At 40.7% G+C, this 21,202-nt stretch overlaps 1 protein-coding gene across 11 annotated transcripts in view; it reads right to left on the bottom strand.

Moving 5' to 3' along the window:
* Window positions 1-2,984: 2,984 nt before the first annotated feature.
* The window catches only part of SPHKAP (SPHK1 interactor, AKAP domain containing), a 97,404-nt gene continuing 79,186 nt past the window's right edge, over window positions 2,985-21,202 (bottom strand). For 8 of the 11 annotated variants that reach the window (XM_035335255.1, XM_035335259.1, XM_035335253.1 and 5 more), the window contains 7 exons: window positions 19,832-20,087; window positions 15,807-19,545; window positions 11,397-11,576; window positions 9,532-9,618; window positions 7,435-7,487; window positions 7,166-7,350; window positions 2,985-5,218 (listed from right to left, as the gene is read on the bottom strand). In XM_035335255.1, the coding sequence (XP_035191146.1) occupies window positions 5,075-5,218; window positions 7,166-7,350; window positions 7,435-7,487; window positions 9,532-9,618; window positions 11,397-11,576; window positions 15,807-19,545; window positions 19,832-20,087 (4,644 nt within the window). In that variant the 3' untranslated portion in view covers window positions 2,985-5,074. The remainder of the gene's footprint in view (window positions 5,219-7,165; window positions 7,351-7,434; window positions 7,488-9,531; window positions 9,619-11,396; window positions 11,577-15,806; window positions 19,546-19,831; window positions 20,088-21,202) is intronic. The other 3 variants (XM_035335251.1, XM_035335256.1, XM_035335257.1) reach the window with 3 other exon arrangements.

The raw sequence follows: 21,202 nt of genomic DNA, 5'->3' as shown, positions 1-21,202 counted from the left end.
TTTTTAGATATGTAAATGGAAAAAGGAGAACTAAAGAAAACATAGGGCCGCTCCTTGATAGGGAAGGTCTCCTCACAGACGATGACGTAGGCAAAGCAGAGACGCTTAACGCCTTCTTTGCCTCTGTCTTCAATGCCGATGATGGGCTTCGGGACCCAGGGTGCCCTGAGCTGGAGGACCGGGACGGTGGGGATGACAAACTCCCAACTGACCCTGAACGTGTGCGGGATTTGCTACTCCACCTGGATCCCTACAAGTCCATGGGTCTGGATGGGATTCATCCCCGGGTGCTGAAAGAGCTGGCGGATGTCATCGCGGAACCTCTATCAATTATTTTTCAACGATCCTGGGAATTTGGAGAGGTCCCAGTAGACTGGAAGCTGGCAAATGTTGTGCCAATTTTCAAGAAGGGTCAGAAAGAAGACCCTAGCAATTACAGGCCTGTCAGTCTCACGTCAGTGCCTGGTAAAATCATGGAGAAGTTGGTTCTCGGACTTATTGAGGCGCACCTGGGGGACAAAGCAGTCATTGGTCCCAGCCAGCATGGGTTTGTGAAGGGTAGGTCCTGCCTAACTAACCTGATTTCCTTTTATGATAAGATCACCCGTATGGTGGACCAAGGGAAACCAGCTGATGTGATTTTTTTGGACTTCAGCAAGGCTTTTGACACGGTTTCCCATAGGATCCTACTGGACAAAATGTCCACCATACAGCTAAATAAAAACATCATACGATGGGTGAGCAATTGGCTAACGGGCAGGGCCCAAAGGGTTATGGTAAATGGAGCTGCGTCAGGCTGGCGGGCGGTCACCAGTGGGGTCCCTCAAGGCTCCATTTTAGGGCCGGTACTTTTCAATATTTTTATAAATGATCTGGATGTAGGAATAGAGGGTATTTTGAGCAAGTTTGCTGATGACACCAAACTTGGAGGAGTTGTGGACTCAAATGAGGGCGTAAAGGCCTTGCAGAGGGATCTGGACAGGTTGGAGAGCTGGGCGATCACCAACCGCATGAAGTTCAATAAGAGCAAGTGCCGGGTCCTGCACCTGGGACGGGGAAACCCTGGCTGCACGTACAGACTGGGCGATGAGACGCTGGAGAGCAGCCTAGAAGAGAGGGATCTGGGGGTCGTGGTAGACAGCAAGTTGAATATGAGCCAGCAGTGTGCCCTGGCAGCCAGGAGGGCCAATCGTATCCTGGGGTGCATCAAGAACGGCATCGCTAGTAGGTCAAGGGAGGTGATTGTCCCGCTCTACTCTGCGCTGGTGCGGCCTCACCTCGAGTACTGTGTGCAGTTCTGGGCACCACAGTATAAAAAGGACATGAAACTGTTGGAGAGTGTCCAGAGGAGGGCTACGAAGATGGTGAAAGGCCAGGAGGGGAAGACGTACGAGGAACGGCTGAGGTCACTGGGCCTGTTCAGCCTGGAGAAGAGGAGGCTGAGGGGAGACCTCATCGCAGTCTACAACTTCCTCGTAAGGGGTTGTCAAGAGGCAGGAGACCTTTTCTCCATTAACACTAGTGACAGGACCCGCGGGAACGGGGTTAAGCTGAGGCAGGGGAAATTTAGGCTGGACGTCAGGAGGGGGTTCTTCACAGAGAGGGTGGTTGCACACTGGAACAGGCTCCCCAGGGAAGTGGTCACTGCACCGAGCCTGTCTGAATTTAAGAAGAGATTGGACTGTGAACTTAGGCACATGGTCTGAACTTTTGGGTAGACCTGTGCGGTGTCAAGAGTTGGACTTGATGATCCTTAAGGGTCCCTTCCAACTCAGGATATTCTATGATTCTATGATTCTATGATTCTATGATTCAGATCCTTTTCTGAATATGTGAGGATGATATTAATACTCATACCCACTCAGGCTTTAAAAATGGCATTTTGCAAGAAGAACTTGCTTTTGTGCTCCTCCTGTGCGGTCACTTGTATTTCCTGGGTAGTTAATGAAAGGATGTGGAACGTGTCCTGCATGGCTGTGTGTTCCGGTTTGCTGCACTGCACTGTCTGATTTTCAGCTGAAGCTCGGAGGAGGGCACAGTACCCCTCAGCCAGACCTGTCTTACAGCAAATTGTTTTAATTAGTTTGACAGTCCGGCTGTCTAATTTAACTGTCTATCCTTCTAAATGCTTGGCAACTACAAGGTATTTTCTGAGGGCCTATCCCTAGTGATGGCAATGGCCTTGGAGTGGATTTTAAACATTCATGCAATGGCATTGTGAGTTTGCTTACGTGTTACTTAGGAATGGCTCTGGCTTGAATTAAAACTTCCTTCTTGGTTCTACTTTTTTTATAATTTATTAAGTGACTTATGTGGGCTCTTGATTTCAATGGAGTGGTTTTTGTTGTTTTTTAAAGGCATTTTGAACATCAGAGCGTAGGATTCATTGTGACATCCCTATACTCATGTATAGGGCTGAGTATATATACTCACAACGTGCAACCCACTCAGGTGAACCACACATAATTTAAGGCTTTAACTGAGATCTGTACATAGTATGAAGTTCTTATGTATTTAAAGTCAACTTGAATTTTTTTTCAGGATATATTTTTTTTAATAGTGAGCAACAGTTCCTGTTCTGATTTACACAGCTAAGTTAAATGTTGGCTTCCTTTTCTGTTTAGCAGCAGAAATACCTTTCCACCTAGGCAGAAGGGAAGTAAATATTTATGCAAACTTTAACAGAAGAAACTCCTTAATGTCTGTAAGCATATAAACTGTAAACATATTAGTAAGCACTAACAGGGTTTTGTTATGTTGGCGTTATTCTGGGGTTAATTCTTTGCAATGACTGTGTAATTTATTTTCTGCGATAGCAAGAATGTTCTGATTAGCCTTATGTCACCTGAATGAACTGCGGAATGTGAGGAAAGCCACAGCTCTGGGAAGGAGGTAAGACCCAGCCCTAGCTTCAGTTAGGGCTGTGGTCGGACGTTTCATTCAGAAGCATTGCTTTGAGAAGCGAATAATGGATGCTACAGGGATGACATGCAAATATTATTTAATTGGTCAAATATTTTTTTAGGAAGACAAAGACGACATGTTCTAACATAAATTTATTTCTGAACAAACTGCAACATTAAGAACTATACAGAGAAACTCCATCACGCTTACAACTCAGTCATCATATTTGTGCTTTGTAGGATAAGTAAACATTAATTCTATCACAGCAAAAAATTGATATACTGACAACTAACTGTATTTGGCTTAAAATAAATACACTTTCCCATTTATTAACTCAAAGCACTTTATATCATACTCAGTGCTTTTTACTGACTTTCAGCCTCAGAAATGCTGAGCATTCAGCGCTACCACGCGCGTTGGTGTGAGTTGTGGATGTTCAGCAGTTTGTAGGAATAAGCCCAGTGACTGCACAGTTAAGTTTAGTGTATGCAACAAACTGACCTTTATCTTGACACAAAAGAGACCTCCACTATTCTGTGTATGTTGCAGAGATGTAGAATTTCTCATGTTATTTAATGTTCTGTATTAGGTTTCACTGGCAATTTGTATCTCTCAACAAATGAGTGAAAATCATGCAACTTTGGGAATGGTTTTAAAGATAAAATTGAGAATAATATGGCTCTCTTTCATAAATTATTTAAAACTACTTCAAAATCTTCAAAAATAGTTAGTGCAAAAGGATAGTTTTCTCTTCCCCCCCTCCCCAGAAATAGTACAGAAGCATATATTGTTATATGGAAAATAAAATCTCTTAAATATTTCATTGGGAAAGGCTGGTTTTCTATTCTGCTATTTGGGAAGGGAGAGGCAAAAGATAAAGATTTTCAAAGAAATAAATCTCAGAAGAGCTTTGATGTGATAAGTTATATTTACCTTTAAATTGAAAACCAATCTCTTTGGCAGAGTCAAGAGTATCACTGAGCGCATGATACTAACAGATCATCTCAGCAAGAAGATACTACAGTATATCTTATCAAAGTTATATAAACGTTACAGCAATGTGAACTATCATATATAGTCCAAACACTTGCATCCAAAATGAACAAGCACGTGCGCTGAGATCTTAACAATCATTTTGATTTCTTAAAAATCTTAATTTTCATAACTTTCTGTCGAGGCAGCACTCTTTTCAGATATGTATTTTTTTACCTTAGTAACAATTTACTTGATTAAACTAAAATAGTATTTTTTTCACTACTTTTAACTCACGTGTAGCATGTTACATGGTGCTTTAAATAAAAGCACTTCGTGTAACGCATTTACTATCATCACTCCCTTTAACCAGGTAGGGACACTGAGGCACAGAGGTGAAATGACTCGCCTGAGGTCACCTGGCAGGCCTGGGGTGGGACAGGGCTTCAGAAACCCGCTGCTGTGACTCCCGTGACTCACAGAGCTGTGCTCGGGGACATACCAAGCATAGAGATCCCAAACTCTGAGGGAAAATAAATTTCTTTTAAGGGTGCTGAGATTCTAGATCTCATTTTCTTGAGAAGAAGACGTGGATGGCAAACAGCTATGGGAGAGAAATAACTGCATGGAAAGAAACTGAAATGTGTTTTCAGTAGGCTTTTATTGTGCCATCTAACTGTAAAGATCTGGTGTGTTCAGAAGTTTTTACCCCTTAGAAGACCTTGGAGGTTTGATTTTGTTTATTTACCTAGGGACGTGGGTTTCTCTGTGCATCCTGGAACACACTCAGGTTCCAGTAGGTAAACTGTACAAACATTAGTGGTGTTTTAGAGCGGAACGTTAGCATACTATCCCATTTCAGCTGATTGATTTAATCAAGTTGATGAAAATGGATCTTATTGGAGATTTAAGTCTTTACTGTGTAGTCCATTAATTCAGAAGGCTAAAAATCCATCCCCTCCTAGTACAGTACATCCTATAGCACAATATGTCAAGAGTTCCTCAGCATACAGAAAGATACAATTCGCCTTGGTTTCACTTTGCTCAGTGCTCAGCTGTGGAACAGACGTGTGCTGTTTCTGTAGAGTTTGTATGTCTTTGCTCATTGTACTCAGTGATGTCTGAAAGTCAGAGTGTTGCACAAATCACTGCTTACTTAAACTGGATTAAAACAAAAATGCTGAACAGGTGAACTTTCTTAACCCAATTCAAGGAGCCAATCGAACAGGCTTGGTGTCATCTCTCTGCCTTCCTCACTGAGCTTGCAGTACTGCACCACAGCATGAAAGATATCGCCAACCTTCCAGGACTTCCGTTGAACTAGTTGCACAACGTCTAAAAACTAAATTAGAGGAAAACAAACAAACAAAAAGCAATAGCACTTAGGATCTGATTAGCACTTTGCTAAGGTTTTGCTAAATAATTGCATGCAAACAGCTGTGAGACCATCCTTACGTACAGTGCTCTATCAGCGAAAGCAAGAACAGTGAAAGTGAGCTTGCTACAGAATCAAAACCTATCAACAACTCGCTGTTAAAATAACGGAAGTGTGGCTATCCATTTCACAGAAGAATATCCTCCTTCATTACCATCAGTTATGTTTTAACTTACATTTACGTTTCTGTATTTCCACACTTCCACCCAGTATTTTAAACATTCAAACAGTACTGGTGAGTGTTTCTGGGTAAACTGTTACACGAAGACTTTTGCCACAGTTGTGGTTGAATCATGACAAGGATCTATATTTGCCTGTTTTTTTAGTCTCCATATAAACCAAGGGTTAAATATACATTCTTAAACAGCTGTAAAAAATCCTGAATTTTGTCCACTTTGTACTTAATAATGGGCTTCACAGTGTCATGCATCTGGTCCCACTTTTTTTCAGCAGCATATAAATGAAAATCAAAGCTTTTCATTTCCTTGAATTTCACAATCAATATCTAATTAGCTTGCTCCTTCTACATTTCCAGTTTTAAATGACACAAGAAAATATTGTGTCTCTAGTTCGTGTAGCTGTTTGATATTTACATACTGAAGCCTAAACTTTTAATATGTATTTTAACGATACTTAATAGGCGCACGATTTCCAAGAGCACTGTTGTAGGCAGGATGTGCTTCATTATTCTCTAGTGTATTTTTGCAATTGAATTAACTGTTTGCCAAAGCACATGGGTAAAGCTGACAGCTGTTTCTTTAATTAGACGCAATTTGGACTGTTGATGCTGAATGCATTTTAAATTATGTTTATGATTCCCAAATGCATGTACTCAAGAAAATCAAACAATATCTCTGCTACTCAAAATGATCTTCCCATAGACATTATTTTAACAGATGAAAATACTGATTTGTAATACTTTTTTTCATTAATTGATTTGAATACTGTGACACTTCTCATTACCCTTAAGGCTTGAACCAGTCTTTCTGACCTTGGAAAAGGTCATTCTGGTTATTTCTGAAACGTAGATAGCATTTAGTGGTGTCTCCAGTAGATCGCGAACTAATTCAGGAATAAAATTGTTCTGTATTTCTTGTGGCCATTTTGGACTTCATTGCTTTGCCCTGTGTGTTCTGGCTTGCACTAATACTTGAGAATGTATCTCGGTTCTGGTAATCTGTGTCTGTCTGGAAATAGGCTTCTGCATTCCAAATGGTGACTGGTGGCTACATCTGAACAGGAGCAAAAGTGTACTGGTATGTGTAGCATTTTTAAAAATTATTATTATTGTTGAGCCAGAGAGATGCCTCATAATTTTTATGCAATGATGCAAAATGGTCTCACTTTCCAAGTAAAAGATGTCTGATTGCAAACATGATGCTGCTAGAAATGCTGGTTGGCCTCCCTTGCTAAAACTCTCCCTCTGGCTAGGAATAATGTAAGGATGTACCTATGCATCCTGCTTGTCCTCTAAACTTTCAACCAGCTGCAGAAGCCTTCAGGTCTTGTTATGTGAGACACGGAGCCCGAGCTCAGTGTTATCTTTATTTTGTAGTCAGTATCTCATGTACAACTGAGCAGTTGGTCCTTTTGTTGTTGAGGGGTGAGGGCGGTGGAACTTTAAGGTCCCCTCCAACCCAAATCAGTCTATGGAGTCTATGAACCTTAAATCCTGATGTATTTAATCCTCTCCTCATTGTGAAATAAGCAGTAGCATTGCCATCTTGCTGTAATGAAGATGTCTTTGCATATGCTTTTAGGCTCAGTAACTTCAATACATCATAGCTGCTACTGTGATTATATACTGTGAATATAATAATATTATTATATTGTGCCCAGTTCTGTGGATGCTACCTTTTCAATTCTGTTTTCCTGAGATTTTTTAAAATAGATGGTTGGGATTCCAAGTTCAGAAGCAGCTATCCACTGCAGGGTGGCTCGAAGCTCTGCGTCAGGGCATTCTGGTTCCAGATCAAAATTTATCACCAAGAGATCCTTCTGACAATTGGCTGTTCCCACTGAGAGCCCTGAAGTACTTTCTGGAAAAATAATTCCAGCAGTTATTGTGGAATTGTATGTATTAACTTCAAATTGTATGCTGTGACTAATAAAGTTCAACTTACCCTCTGTATTTTCTGTCTGTTCTTTAAGGAAAACCTTTTCTTCTACTAATTCACTTAGAAACAAACAACAACAAAGCTCATTAGTGATATTTAGGAACAGTCTACAACACCGCATCATGATGGACAAACTTCTCCCCCAATGTAAGACCTAGAAAACTGCAAGAAAAATGTTAAACAGGATAAAATAATAAAAGACTGAATATATTACAGTAACTTAATCTGTAAATCAGGAAAAGCCATGGGAATTGCAGTGTTATTCCTGTGGTATGATGAAGTACTTGTACCAGTTGCACTGTGTGTTACGTTTCATCCGTGTATCTTTGCGGTTTACGTAATGACAAAGAATGACATTATGGTAAGACGCAGCAGGTCTTGTAACCATGGGGGAAATACTGAATTTCCAATGTCTGCATTTTGCAGTTCTATAGTTGTTGGGTGAACTTTTTTCAGTCTTGCTTTCTAGTTTTATTAATTCATATTAACTATTATTTATTAACAGTGTAAGTATTTTTCATAGCTAAACGCAAACAGCTATCAATGTCTTCACCTACTGCTGTTCTCAAATAGATTAGCTGTTTGGATAACCAAATTCTGCTTACACATTGCAAAAATTTCAAAAGACTTCACTTCTTATGTTCCATTTTTCCCATTAAACTACAAACCCTGGCTATGTTTTCACTGCTTCAGCTTCCATTTCTGAACATAATGTCCATGCTCTCATACATGTGGCAGGAACCTGTGAATTCATGTCTGATGTTAGTTACAGCAGCCACTTCTTCAGTACTGGAGAGAGAGCACTGAGGTGTTTCCAGACTCTCCTGTCCTCAACCAAGGACTGCAAGACTTTGTTTCCCACACGGGAGGACGCTACCCTTACCACCCTCTTTCACAGGCTTTCAGCATCTCCCCCAAGGCTTCAAAGGACCAAGCTTATACACACGCTTGTGTAGTGGTTACTGCGAGATGTGAAAGAATAACATGGCAGTATGCAGTCTATGGTTTGTCATGACAGAATCACAGGGGCCTAATAACGTCCCTTCCATCAGATTCTATTTTACCAGTGTTCTGTTTGAACAGCAGATGTATTCTGAGCCTTGACTTTGATTTGTGGAAGGACGAGCTGTCCTGAGTGGTGGTGCTGTGTTCCCCAACATCTGTCCTGCCAGGATCTTGTGCCTGTTGGCTAACACCTGTGAATAGCCACTGAAAGCTAATGAGGAGTCAGAAGTTTATCACTTTAATCTTTGGAAAAGTATGGGAAAGGGGTGACCTTAAGAAAGGTGTGTAGGAGGTATTGCTGCCTACTGCTAAGATGGAAATCTTTTAACAAGGTTAGTGTCCTGATCCAGAGGGAATGCATGCAGCTCTACAGAAATATGAATGCCTGGGTTTCTGACAAAAAAAGAGCTTCTCAAAAGCAGGATGGTTTGTTGTAGAATAGCCTGGTAATGGGCTGTAAAGGTCTTCTGATATAACTGACTTCACAAAGTTTCCATGTTCAATATGTGATGTACAGTCCGTACGTAGTCTTCTGCAGTGGCCGTGCCCTGTCTTCATCGTGGCATTCACCAGCTGACTGGTTACATACCACGTTTCAGGGTACCAGCATCTTTAGGCAAATTCTTACACATCTCTTGACAATTATATTGTGTGCTCAATAGAAACACACCCTGAAACAATACTTAAGACATAACTTAAGCCAAATTATTATAGTAATGCCATGTTTTTTTTTTTTTTTTTAACTTTAATTGATCTTTATTTGCTTGATCTTACTTGCTCTTACATTAAAGTTTTAGTAATATTTGAAATTTCTCAGAGAAGAAAGTTCACGCAATGTGAAATGGATGCTCAGAAGGCTGTCTTCTAGGCAGAACAGTTGGATCCATATTCTCAAGAGGTCCACCTGGGTGGGATTTCCTGTAACTTTTCACCATCTAATGCTGTCACACTGTACAGACACCTACTTGTGAGCTTTGCTGAAACTAAGGGCAGGCTAAGCAGCAGGTGCAAAGCAGGGCTTGGCGCATTTTAGATGGTGTAAATGATTTGCGGTTAAAATTAGACTGAACATCAAATCTCACTTCAGTGACTACTTACTTAATCATAGGAGAAGATGGCATGTTCTCCTGATAAATTTCCAGGTCCATAATGCCAAGACTGCTAGTTGTACTGCTGTTGCCATTGCTAACAAAGCAAAAGTTTAAATATTAGTGCCAAGCTGCACTGAACACGTCTCCATACATTTTTTTTTCTGTACAAGTAAAGTGAGGAGGCAGTCCCCTGTTATGCAGAGTTCCACAAAATCAGCTGTGCTCAGCAAGTGTTTCCCAGAATGCAGCACACTAATCTGCTCAAAATAATGAGTTTTGTATTAAAATAGCGCTAGGCAGATCATGTATCAAGTGATGCTGTGAACTGAAAAAAATCATAGACTGTCTTCTTGTGAATGGCTTATGCAATGAACATTTGGTCTCAAGCAGAAAAACAATCTGCATGTGTCCTTGAAAAGAAAGATTACCAAGCATAGACATGTCCTGGAAAAACCTGCAGAGATTCAGATACTCAGATACAGATTCAGAATGTGTTGAGTTAAACCAAGGTTTGTGCGTCTGTGTATACAGAGAGAGGTATGTGTATATGTATGTATATATACACATACCCTGAGGTTGCCTATCGTACTGCTTACCTGTTGGCTGACTCCATGCCTGTAACCAGCAGCAGTTTCAGCATATTGTGTCCTACCCTACCTACCCTCAGGGATCTGAGGGTGCCCCAGATGGAGTGATGGTCCCTGATGCTTCTGGCTACTCTGAAAGACTGAGACTTTAGTTAAAAAGCCAATGCTCATTGGAACCATTAATGCCTTGAAGTATTCTTTGGCTGCTTCAAAAGGATGAAGTATAAAACCTAAGAATATTTGGAAAAAATAGTACCTGTTCACTTTATAACAGTGCTACATGCTTGACAGTGAATGTTTACACAGCTGTAATAGTTTTTTCTGAATCAAGGTCAGTATGCCATGCATTCAGACTTCAGAGACAATTTCAGTTCCAATGCAGAGCCAAATGGCACAATGTATTAGCTCTCCTATACCAGAAACTTTAAGGGTTGATACTACAACAGTTAGATGAACGTTCACCCGTTTTCTTTCAGTGAGCCAACAGTGCTCTCTGACAGACTCTTTTACCTGCTTTGTTGCTATAGTCTTCCCTTCCTGTCTTAATACCCAAGAGAAAGAAGTAATTACTTGACAATATTTTTAAAAATCTGATTTAAGATCAGATTTAAGAAAAAAAAAATGAAAAAAAAAAACACCTTGAAAAAATGTAAGAAAAAATCTTGCTCAATTTGAAGTTGTGAAAGGGCTGCAAACTAACATTTGTTTATACATACTCTAAGGGCTTGGTAACACCTTTAAACATGTCTTGTCTAGAGTAGGAAGACGAAGTGGCACAATGCAGTGGGAACACTGGAATTTATGCATACTAGGGGCAAACTTAGCCATCCTTTGTTGATCTGCTTCCCTATGCTAGTCTAAATTGATCAGGGTGCTATCTGTGCTCTCATTATACAGATACCTGGTGGGAATAGCAGTCTCATCAGTTTTGGCTAAGATGATGTAATTGTTTTGGAAACAGTAGCAAATAAAGCAAAGCAAAGATCGTAGCAATTAGCTTGTCTGACAGCCCTTTCACTGTAGGACTGGGGCACTTGCATGGGACAACGAAGCACATCCAGGCCATGAAAGCAACTGCTCACCAAAACAAAGATCTGGCAGAAAAGGAGGATGTGGCTTTCTTTATTTTTTAATTTATTTTTAAAATGAGATGAACTGTCACTAGGCTTTCTTTACAATGTTCTCAATCTTGAGTTATCGCCCCTCATTGCCAACATCTGGTTATTAAGTCATATGCTTAGTTGACCAAACCATTATGTATACTGAGAACAGACAATACCGGTACCTCAGGGATCGTTCACTGAGTTGTAAGTAGCTACTTGTGTCATCTGGATTGTCCTCATCGTTGGCCAGCTGGGACCAGCTCCCAGTGCTTTCTTCACTGCTGCTGAGATGGTTTGGAAATTCTTCCGCTGTTTTTGTCTCTCCTGGGACTTCAGCATCTAGTCTGCTCTGAGCATTCTTGCTGGTAGGATGATAAGGAAGGCATATTGATAATTGTAATATAGGCAAACAAGCTACTACTGCAAATCTTCAGGCAATGCTACTCATTAAAGTTAACTGAGATGCACAAACTGTACAGGTACAAGAAACTGGACAGACTTATAATCTCATATGAGAAGACTAGTTCAACATATGGTCTGGGATGCTCTTTAAAAATGGTCTTCCTGTGGGTGCTGTAAACAAATACAAAGCAAAATAAGCCTTATGTGGAAATATGCATAGAAAATGCTTAACTTGTACAAAAAGAACTGCTTGCTGCATAGGTCTATTGCTTAATGTACTTTGGTCAAGGAGTGGTTGAAATACGGGATAAATATTAGTGCAGAATGACAGCATAGGTGGAGCTACATATAGGCACTAAATTCCTGTCCTGGTGGTGGGTGAAAAAGTTTCTTGACAAGGTTTTCTGCTTGCTTAATGTGATCTTTTATTCTTATTGGACCATTGATTATAGTTAGGTATGTTACATGTGTATGTGAACGTTTTCTAGCTAGGGGAGGTAATCGAGAATAAAATCTGGATCAAAAATTATCTTTGCCTGCTCTTCTAATGCCAGTAGTAATTCTTAACAATGAAGAGATAGAGCATTTTGAGTTCTGTACAGATTGTTTTTAATCTGTATGTTCAGATTTCTCCAGTTTCTGGTGTATGACAGTAGTGTTAAATCAAGAAGTAGAAATGCATGGCATATATATAAGAAGGTCAAAATTGTTATAATAGAGTATAAGAACAGAAGAAGACAACATTATCCTATCTAGAAGTGAAATAACAAGATGAAATCAGATACATCTAGTTCCTATCTGAGCTGTGCAGGATCCCAGATTGGAGAATGAGTGCGTTCTACCGTGGTATTTTTTTGTTGTAAACCTAACTCAACCTGACATGAAAAATACCAACACGTTGTGCAGCATCTTCACTGACAATGCTACTTTCTAAAGGTCTCTCATTTCTGTTTTGTGTACGTTTTTCTGAATTGCTTGAAATGCACTTTGCTTTATTTTAATGCAGGAGAAATTTTCAGAAAACTTTTACTGAATGCATTTCAAACAAAGCCAGCTATTTTAAAGCAACACAGAAAAGGCCTACAACATTCAGATATATCATTTATAGCAAGTTAGCAAGTTTTTTAAAAAAATAAATACCTTCCATCACATGAGACCACAACGTGCTCCACTGACTAGTTACATAAACACACTTAAACCATACCCACTTCCTTAACTGCACGTTGCTGGAAGAAAATTCTTCTAAGGTGATATGCTTAGAGTTTTTCCTACAAGTATAGCTGTGCGTTCTGTAGCGAGTCTATGACATTTCACACTTCTTTTCTTAGCAGAACCGACTCCTACAGATATCCACACTCACATACCCTTGCATGGATCACCCTATCATACAAGCAAGCCTCCAGCTCTTCTACCCTGTGAACAGTGTAGATTGAAGAAAGGTCTAGAAGTAGAAGTAGGAAAGTATTGTGGGTTGTGGATCACCAATGACTTGTAGCCTGCTGTGTTTCTTAAGAGCTTTGTTGCTTTGGTTCGGGAATGGATAAAATAATTCTTTCCCTTAGTAAGTATGCAGTAGGTAGAAACCAGATTGATTTGGGAGAATGCAGGGTTCAGAAAAAACGCTTTATAATTCTTCATACTTGAGATGCGCCACACATGCGTGCGTGTGTGTATATCTGTTGTATATATACAAATGAAGAATAAAAACTATAGTTAAGGTACCTTTTTGCAGGCAAACTGGGCATTGTGAGATTTACCAAGGGACTTTTGCTATGCAGGCAGAAAAGTATAGAATAAAAAATGCCACCTCTTTCTGGGTGATCAGAAAGAGTTAATTGCTGCCGCAACAGAGTAACAGTTAAAGCAAAGCTGTAGTTTTGTTAATATTTACTGGATGGTCTGCATTTGCAATTCTGTGATTTATTTTTTATTTATTTTTTTAAAGTCATGCACTTGCAACTCTCTGGAGGACCTCTCTGAAAGTGAGAATTTCTCCAGGCTTTTATCTGTAGGTATGGCTGAGGCATCCTGAATTTGGTTAGAGCAAGAGATCAACCCCCAAATTCTATTGTCCCCAAGTAACTAACTTGATTAAGAATATACTGAGATAAAATCACTGTGGATATCTCCATGTGCTGTGCTCTCACTCTGGGGAAAATTGAGAAGTTGCTGTGCTAACGCTGAATGTTAGAGAGAGAGAGGCAGCCTCCTATGCAGAGAGAAAGGTGATGTATTTGCCTGAGGGCCTTTGAACTATGAGGCAGTCATCAACATCTGTCAAATATCCCAAACTGTCATCTCTGACCTCTTGGGTATGAAACTCATCATCCTGAGCAGCTGGGTAGCAGGGTAGTGGTGCTATCCAGAAGCTGTTTTAATACAAGCCAGGTAGCATCCAATATAAAGCCCAAAATATAACAGATTTTTTTTTGGGTAGCAATCTTATGGGAGCACTTTGGGTTCCTTTGCTTCATTATGCACTTACGTGACAAACCAGTGATGCTTTTTGATAATGACTATACGTCTGCTTGGTATTTTGCCTGGAGTCCTGCGTGCCTGTACCAATTCTGCCAAGTGACTGCATGCAATAGTAGTTCAGTGGATCACAGCAAGCGGTGCTGACGCTTGTTTATCTGTTACATGTGTCAGGGTTTTTACTTCAGCCTAGACTTGGTCCAGATGGCCCTGCCACAAGTGGTTCAAACCCACATGAAGAATCACCTTGCTCCCCCTTCCTAGGTTGGGGACGAGCACACCTGGTCCCCACTTGCAGCACAGCTTCTCGTTGACTTTCCTCCCAAGGGAATCTGCTTTGCATGCGGCACACAGAGCTGATGCATAGAAATGGGGATGAGTTGGTTCAGAACTGCAAGGCATTGCCAAAGAAAAATGCTAATATAGGTGTAGCCTCTGGGTACTAATTCTGCTCTACCAATCCTATGACTTTAAACTTTCAATAGCCACTTGGAGAACTCTGCATCAAATGCAGAGGAAAAGCTGTTATGAAAGGGCTCATAAGCTCTGCAGAAAATAACTTTATTTCCAAACAGTCAAGATTCCAAATAGATTTCTAAATGTATCTTATTAAAAGCAGGTTGCGTTCTAAGGAAGAGGAAGGTTAGTGGGGGAGAGTCAGCACAAAATAGAGAGACTATAGTAATTATCCACCTAATTGCTACTGTACACAGGGAAGTGCATGCTTTCTCGCTTCCAGCAGAGCTTTGTCAAAAGCCAAAACACAGCACTGCCTAGCATAAAATGAGCTACAAAATGGTTTCGAACACAAGCATCTGCACTCTTTCTAGCACTCTGAGATAATGGAGTGCTGCAATCCTCCAAGTGATTGGCAGCTTAGACACCATTAAAGTAACAGATATGATTAAGAAGTATAGTTAAAAATAGGCAATTCCTTGAGAGAGCTTTGCTCTTAACCTCCTAACATCCACAGCAATCCTCTGTGCTTGCACTACACTCTCGCACAGCAGGGCTTACACTTTGCCTTAACCAAAGTGTAGATTCCTCAACAAAAGGAGTGCAGCTGCAAGGAGAGGGTGTGAGGCTGTGGTATAAACTCCACCAAATGAAACTTTATTCTCTTCTCTATCTGAATTCTGCCTAGAGGTTGAACTCAAGTAGTTGAGGGGTGCTTTTAATTTATTCTCCCTTTCCACTAAAAATATGTATTACTTGTTCTTCCAGACTGTAAACACAAAGCTGAACCTCAAGCTTTTGGAAGCCTGGTCTTGTTTCCAAGTACACAAAACATCAGGTACATAAGCAAGCACAGGAGAGAACTACAGCTCAAATTCTATCTTCTGTTTTATACTAATTCTGATTTTTATTTTTCCATTGAGATCTCAGCCAGTGCTAAATGAAAATTCACACTTTGTCCATCTCTCCTTTCTTGACTATGGAAGACCTAGTGTTAAAGGGAAAATTTACTTGTCTGTGTGGTATTGGATTTGAAACTTAGAACCATAATACTGTAATATTTAACAAAAGTTTGTTCCACAGACCAGTACTGTGATGTATAATTTGGTGGTTTTATGTAGTTAGAAACCTGTAGTGATAATCTATCCTGTTTATTTCTCCAAAAGTGGTTTCCTCTTCATCTTCTCCCTTCATCAAAATAATGTTTACTGGGAAATTAAACACCGAAACAATAAGCTGATTTTCTCTTTATCACCTACCTATTCAGTAAGGAACTGGAAACCGTGTGCTTCCCAGCATAAGCTTCTGGAGGTTTTTCACTGCTTTGCTCCTTTCCAGAAGAGTCATGTGAAGTTAAGGACTCAGAGTCTTTATCTGGCTCATCTCGTTGATCAGTTTCTATCTGAATTAAAGGCACTTCCCTGTGCTGACCTGCAGGGAGGCATCCAGGGTTCATCATCTTCTCTTTTTGCTCATCCAAATTTATTCCATCTCTTTTGGGTTTTGTTTGAATCTGAGTTGCGTTTTGGGGATATTTGCTTTCCAGCATATGATCTTGGCTCGTAGAATCAAAGGAATCCTGCTGGACAACTATTAAACTTTTACCACTTTCAACAATATTTGCAGCCAGTCTGTTTGCATATTGTTCCACATGTGGTGGGGAATCACTGTGAAAGCGATCTGCCTCTGCAACCTCTGCCTCATCTGCTATGATTTTGTTCTTGCGCATTAGAGATTCAATAGAACTCGCCCACGTCTCGTGAATCAACATATCAGTGATCTGGTCAGTCTTGCATCTTTGGTACAGGCAGGAATCAGACTTGCAAAGACCTGAAGAAGCCACAGTACTGACTGGCTGCACGCTTAAGGAATCCCGGTGATGCTGGGCAAATCCATCTAATGAATTTGCCTTGACTGGGATGTTAACTGTTAGTCTAGAGCTGGATGATCTGGTGTCAGGCATTGAGGATTGTCTGAAGCAAAAAGGTGATCGTAGAGAGGGTGGTAGCAAACTGCCACACCAGTCCTTTGAATTTCGAGGGGAAGATAGGTTATCTTTGTTTTCCTTTTCTATTTCTCGTAGCATATACCTATAAAATTCTTCTGTTATGCTTTCTGTGCTGGACTGTTTGGATGGGCAACTTGGTCTTACGTTAAGGTGACCATTTTTCATGGCTACTTGTTGCAAAGCAGAAGTTAAGATGTTGTTTGCATTTTTTCCTGCATAGTAATCCAGTAATAAATCAAAGCCTCTTCCTTCATTTTCCATCTGGTTCACCATAAATCTTGAAAATTCATCTGTAATGCTTTCACAGCTAGACTGCTTTGAGACAGAACTTGTCTGGCTCATCGATTGCCCCAAGGTGTTCATTAGGCCTAAGGTATGGACAGAGGCTTTGGAATCAGCATCCTCCTCTGGGATGCTCTCGCAGCTTGAGGCCTTGGCTCGGCTCCATCTGTCACAGTGCAGCCTGTTCCTGGGGTGGTTTGGACCTTGCCAGATGCTATCAACCATGGAGAGTTCAGTGAGGTTCATGATCTTTGCAGCCACTTCATTTGCAAAGATATTGACAGAATCTGGTGCATCCTCAAGGTTTATAGATTCATCTACTACCCGATTCATCAACTTTTCCTTTAGCTCAGGATGCTCATCTGTCTTTCTTTTGATCTCGCTGAGTCTAGGTGCCCTGTGCTTCCGAACAACTGAGCTATTAGCATGGGTTTCCTTTTTCCTCTTCATGGTTCTGCATGACAAACTCTGGGTCACCAGATATTCATTGCCTCTCTTCCATGCACAGAACCAGGGTTGCTTTCCATTTGAGTTTTCAAGACAAATGGCAGCTATTTCGGTTGCCATAGAGACCACTGTTTCTGCCAATTCTTCTGCAAAATCTGTTATACAGTATTTGTCCCTTGAATGTTTCACCTGGAGCACAGGCTGAGAAGGAAGCAGGACATGGCTTCCTAACAAAGATAAACTAACTTGGACTTCATCATTTAGCACAGCATCACTCTTACGCTTCACCTTGTTATCTGCATTCACAGCGGCATTGGAAGACTGTTGTTCTTGAACGCCATGCCTGCATTCATTGTTTGCAAAGCTGTTTTCTCTGTCTGAAAATGATCCGTATTCTTTCTTCTTCTGATTGTTACCCTGACTTTGACTTGGGGATTTGTAACAGTCTCGTGTGGTTCTTTTCAGGTATCTTTTCTTGGGAGAAGTTTTTGCAACAAGCCCATTATGCCCAGTGGCTCTACTTAGTTCTGAATTCAGTGTGGCACTTTCCTTGCTATTTACATCTCTCATGTTAGTTTTCCTAGTGCCTGTACCATTTCCAAGTTCTTTGCTAGCACTGTAGCATGTACCAAATGGCTTAGCAGCAGAATGATCAAGGGGTCTGTGTGATGCTTCTTGTGCCGTTGCCTGTGTTGGCCATCCTTCTACTCTTGTTACTTTCTTGGCTTTTGGGCTGTCAGAAAACAGAGGAGAACACTCTTCAACTTGTCTTATGTCATTCATCTTCTTGCAAGTGAAATATATCACATTAAAAAGCAACTCATTTGCAGTCTCCATGAAAATGTCTTGTGTATTTGAGCTGTTTTCTGAACGGGGCTGTAGCTGTCTCTTCTTCCTAACCTCTTCGATAGAATGACGTAGAATAATATTAGATAAGTTTTGTGCAAGTTCATCCCTGATTACTCCATCAGAGTGTGGAATCTGTGGCCTTGCTGCTGTTTCAATAATTCTTCCATTTATGGATTCCATAAAATGCCCTACGTTTTTGTATGTATTGGGTTTTGTCAAAATTGTTGATGCCTCTTTGAGAAGTGCCTCTGCAATGCTATCATTCAGCTTCTCCATGCTGCTTCCTACAGCTATGCTGCAATGAAGAGTAATGGCTGCAGAACTCTGAGCTGCAGACAGCAGACCACTCGAAGTTGCAGGGTACTTCTCTTCCTTTGCTTCCCCCAGTCCACAGACTGCTACAGCACTTGCTACCTGAGTCATGCCACACAGCGCAGATGGAAACGAGTATTCTGTACCAGCACAATCCTCAAGTAGCTGTGAAGATGCTGTATGTGTCTCTTCATTATCTGCTGCTCCATTTTTGGAGTCTGTGGCTTCTTGGTCCTGTCTGAACTTTTCTGCAGCCTGGGGACTTGAGATGGTTCCAATAACAGTCGCTGCACACGCCAGGGCCATCTCCAGCGCACTCTGGCTTTGCCCATTTGAATGTTCTTCCTCGAAGGAATCTGAAACTTCAGCAGAACTTTCTGATTCAGTCCAGTGGCACACGTTTGGGAAGGCAGACCCTGGCCAGTCAGACACATTCTCACAGCTGTCTGGACTTTGCACTATGACGATCTTTGGAAGCTCATTCCATGATCGGGCAGCAGACACATCTTCTGACTTGCAGGAGCTCCCTACAGAGATGCTGACTGCAGCCTCCTCATTAAAAGTGGGTTGAGACTGTGACAGTCTGATGAATGCATCTTGCAGAACAGATTCTGCTAAGTTTGTGGCATACTGACCTGTAGATGCTTGCTCATTTTGCCAGGGGGGATCACTTTTCCTACCACCTGCGCATTCCTCTGTGTCTGCCTTACTGATGTGTTTTGCTATTGGGTCATGAAGAGGCCCCAGCTCCGCTTTAGCCATTTTGGTTAAAGATACATCTTCTAATACATTCACTGAGCAGGAGCGTTTAACCCCACTAGTCAAATTACTAGTACTGACACATGATGTAGCTGTTTCCACTAATTCCTTCTGCCATGGGATTTGCTGGTCTGGCTTATCTTCATGTTGTGAGATGCCATCTTCAGCTGCAGCATTGACAGCTTCAGAGACTCTAGTAGCTGTATTTTCTTTCTTAATGGAATTTCCTTCCAGAATTAATGGCAACTTGGCTTTCCTGTAGTGGAGATTTTCAAATCCTTTTCCTTTATTTTTTTTGATATCTGAAGATGATTCTGAAACACTTATTTTTTCATGGCCTACTAAAAGAAAAGTAAGGTATTAATCTTTGCAGAGTACTCTGGAACTTTAAAAAGAAAATGGTTGTATAACTGTCTAATGCATTACTGCTCCGTAAAACTGCTGTACAACCACGTATCCTTGTCTTTGAACAAAAATTTAAAGTATGAATAGCCATCCATTTTCTAAATTACAAATAAATATATGCATAAATTAACACTGAGTGCAATTTCTGTAAACACTGCTATGGCTGTTCTGCAATACAGAATTATGCAATAGCAGAATTATGCTCAGTCTCATTGCTTTTACCAGTTTTATACTCATCAGCCTCGTTTTCCTCCTCGAGGTGCTCAGATGCTGTGAGGAAATCTTCTTCTATTGAGGACACTGAGCAGTTTGTGTCATCCTCAGGCTTTGAGACATGAGCTTCTATCTGCAGCTGTCTCTCCTGAACAAGCTCAAGCCCAATCAGAAACTTGTTTATTTCAAAGATGATGCAGCTTGCGCTGTTCTTCCTGTCCCCCCTTGCACACTGAACCAAGCAGACATCTGCTAGCCAAGGACACTAGAGGGGAAAAGAATCTCAAAGAGTTATTTAATTAAAGACAAACAAACAAGCTTGTTTTAAGCATCCCTCTGTCAAAATCTCAGGAATGTTCTGTTGTGAAGATGCAATACAGTTTGTCACTTAGAAGTTTGTAACACAGCGTGCAGTCACATATATGCCAAAATAAGACCGCTTGGATCAACGTCTGTTAAAGAAGCATTTTAGTAGAGAACCCAGCTGTATCACAGGGGTGTCTTTATTTTGTTGAAATAACCAAGTTTTTTGTTTTTTTTTTTTTTTTTTTTTTTTTTTTTTCCAAACAAAATCTTATTTTAATGACAGTGTTACTGGCTTTAAGCTATGTCAGAGTTAGCCACCTGACACGCTGTTATTACAGCCCTCACACCACCTGGTATTACCTGTCTCTGGAAGGAATTGTTTGTGGGCATGAATTCATTTTCAGGATAATGTCTGCTGCAACGCGTGTTTTGAAGGCAGCCCTGTACATACTGGCTGGTGAGATGAAGAGCAGGTCACCTTTAGATGTTCTTGCAAGCTATTTTAAAATAGTTTTATTTTCTTTGTTCTTCTCCCTCTCCTTATTTGCCCAAAGCCCTGTTATTTCAGACCAGCATAACCTCCAATTGCAAACATGCAAAGTGGTGAACCTTTACATAAAAGATGTCTTAGCCAGAGAGGCTGTATAGTTAAGCAGGAAGTTGGGCAGAAACTGAGAAAAAAGAACTCTTCTTATCCTCACTTTATTGATATTAAAACTGTTGGATGTTTATACTCCCTCAAAGCTAAGTTGATATGTCTGCATGGGACTGTGTTTGTGGTACGGATATACTCTGAAGCAAAGCCAAATTTTTGCAGCTTGTGATCATGTGCTTTAACTCAAGACCCCCAGGAAGGAGCCAGCCTAAGTGTAAGCAACTCTGGATCAAGGCTGGAGATTTTAAGCTATGGAAAAGACACCCTGGGCTCCATGTGCATTTGCAGAGTACCTAGCATAATGCAACCGCATCCTAGAAATGGGTGGGGTGTGAAAGCAAAAAAGAAACCTAGTAATAATAGTGGGATTATTATTTTGTTGGAACTGCCTGTTTTATTATCCTACTATTCCTTTACAA

Source organism: Oxyura jamaicensis, chromosome 9 (genome assembly GCF_011077185.1).
Source record: "Oxyura jamaicensis isolate SHBP4307 breed ruddy duck chromosome 9, BPBGC_Ojam_1.0, whole genome shotgun sequence".
Classification (NCBI taxonomy): Eukaryota; Metazoa; Chordata; class Aves; order Anseriformes; family Anatidae; genus Oxyura; species Oxyura jamaicensis.
Note: the sequence above shows the minus strand (reverse complement) of the source record. Positions and strands in the feature narration are given on the sequence as shown.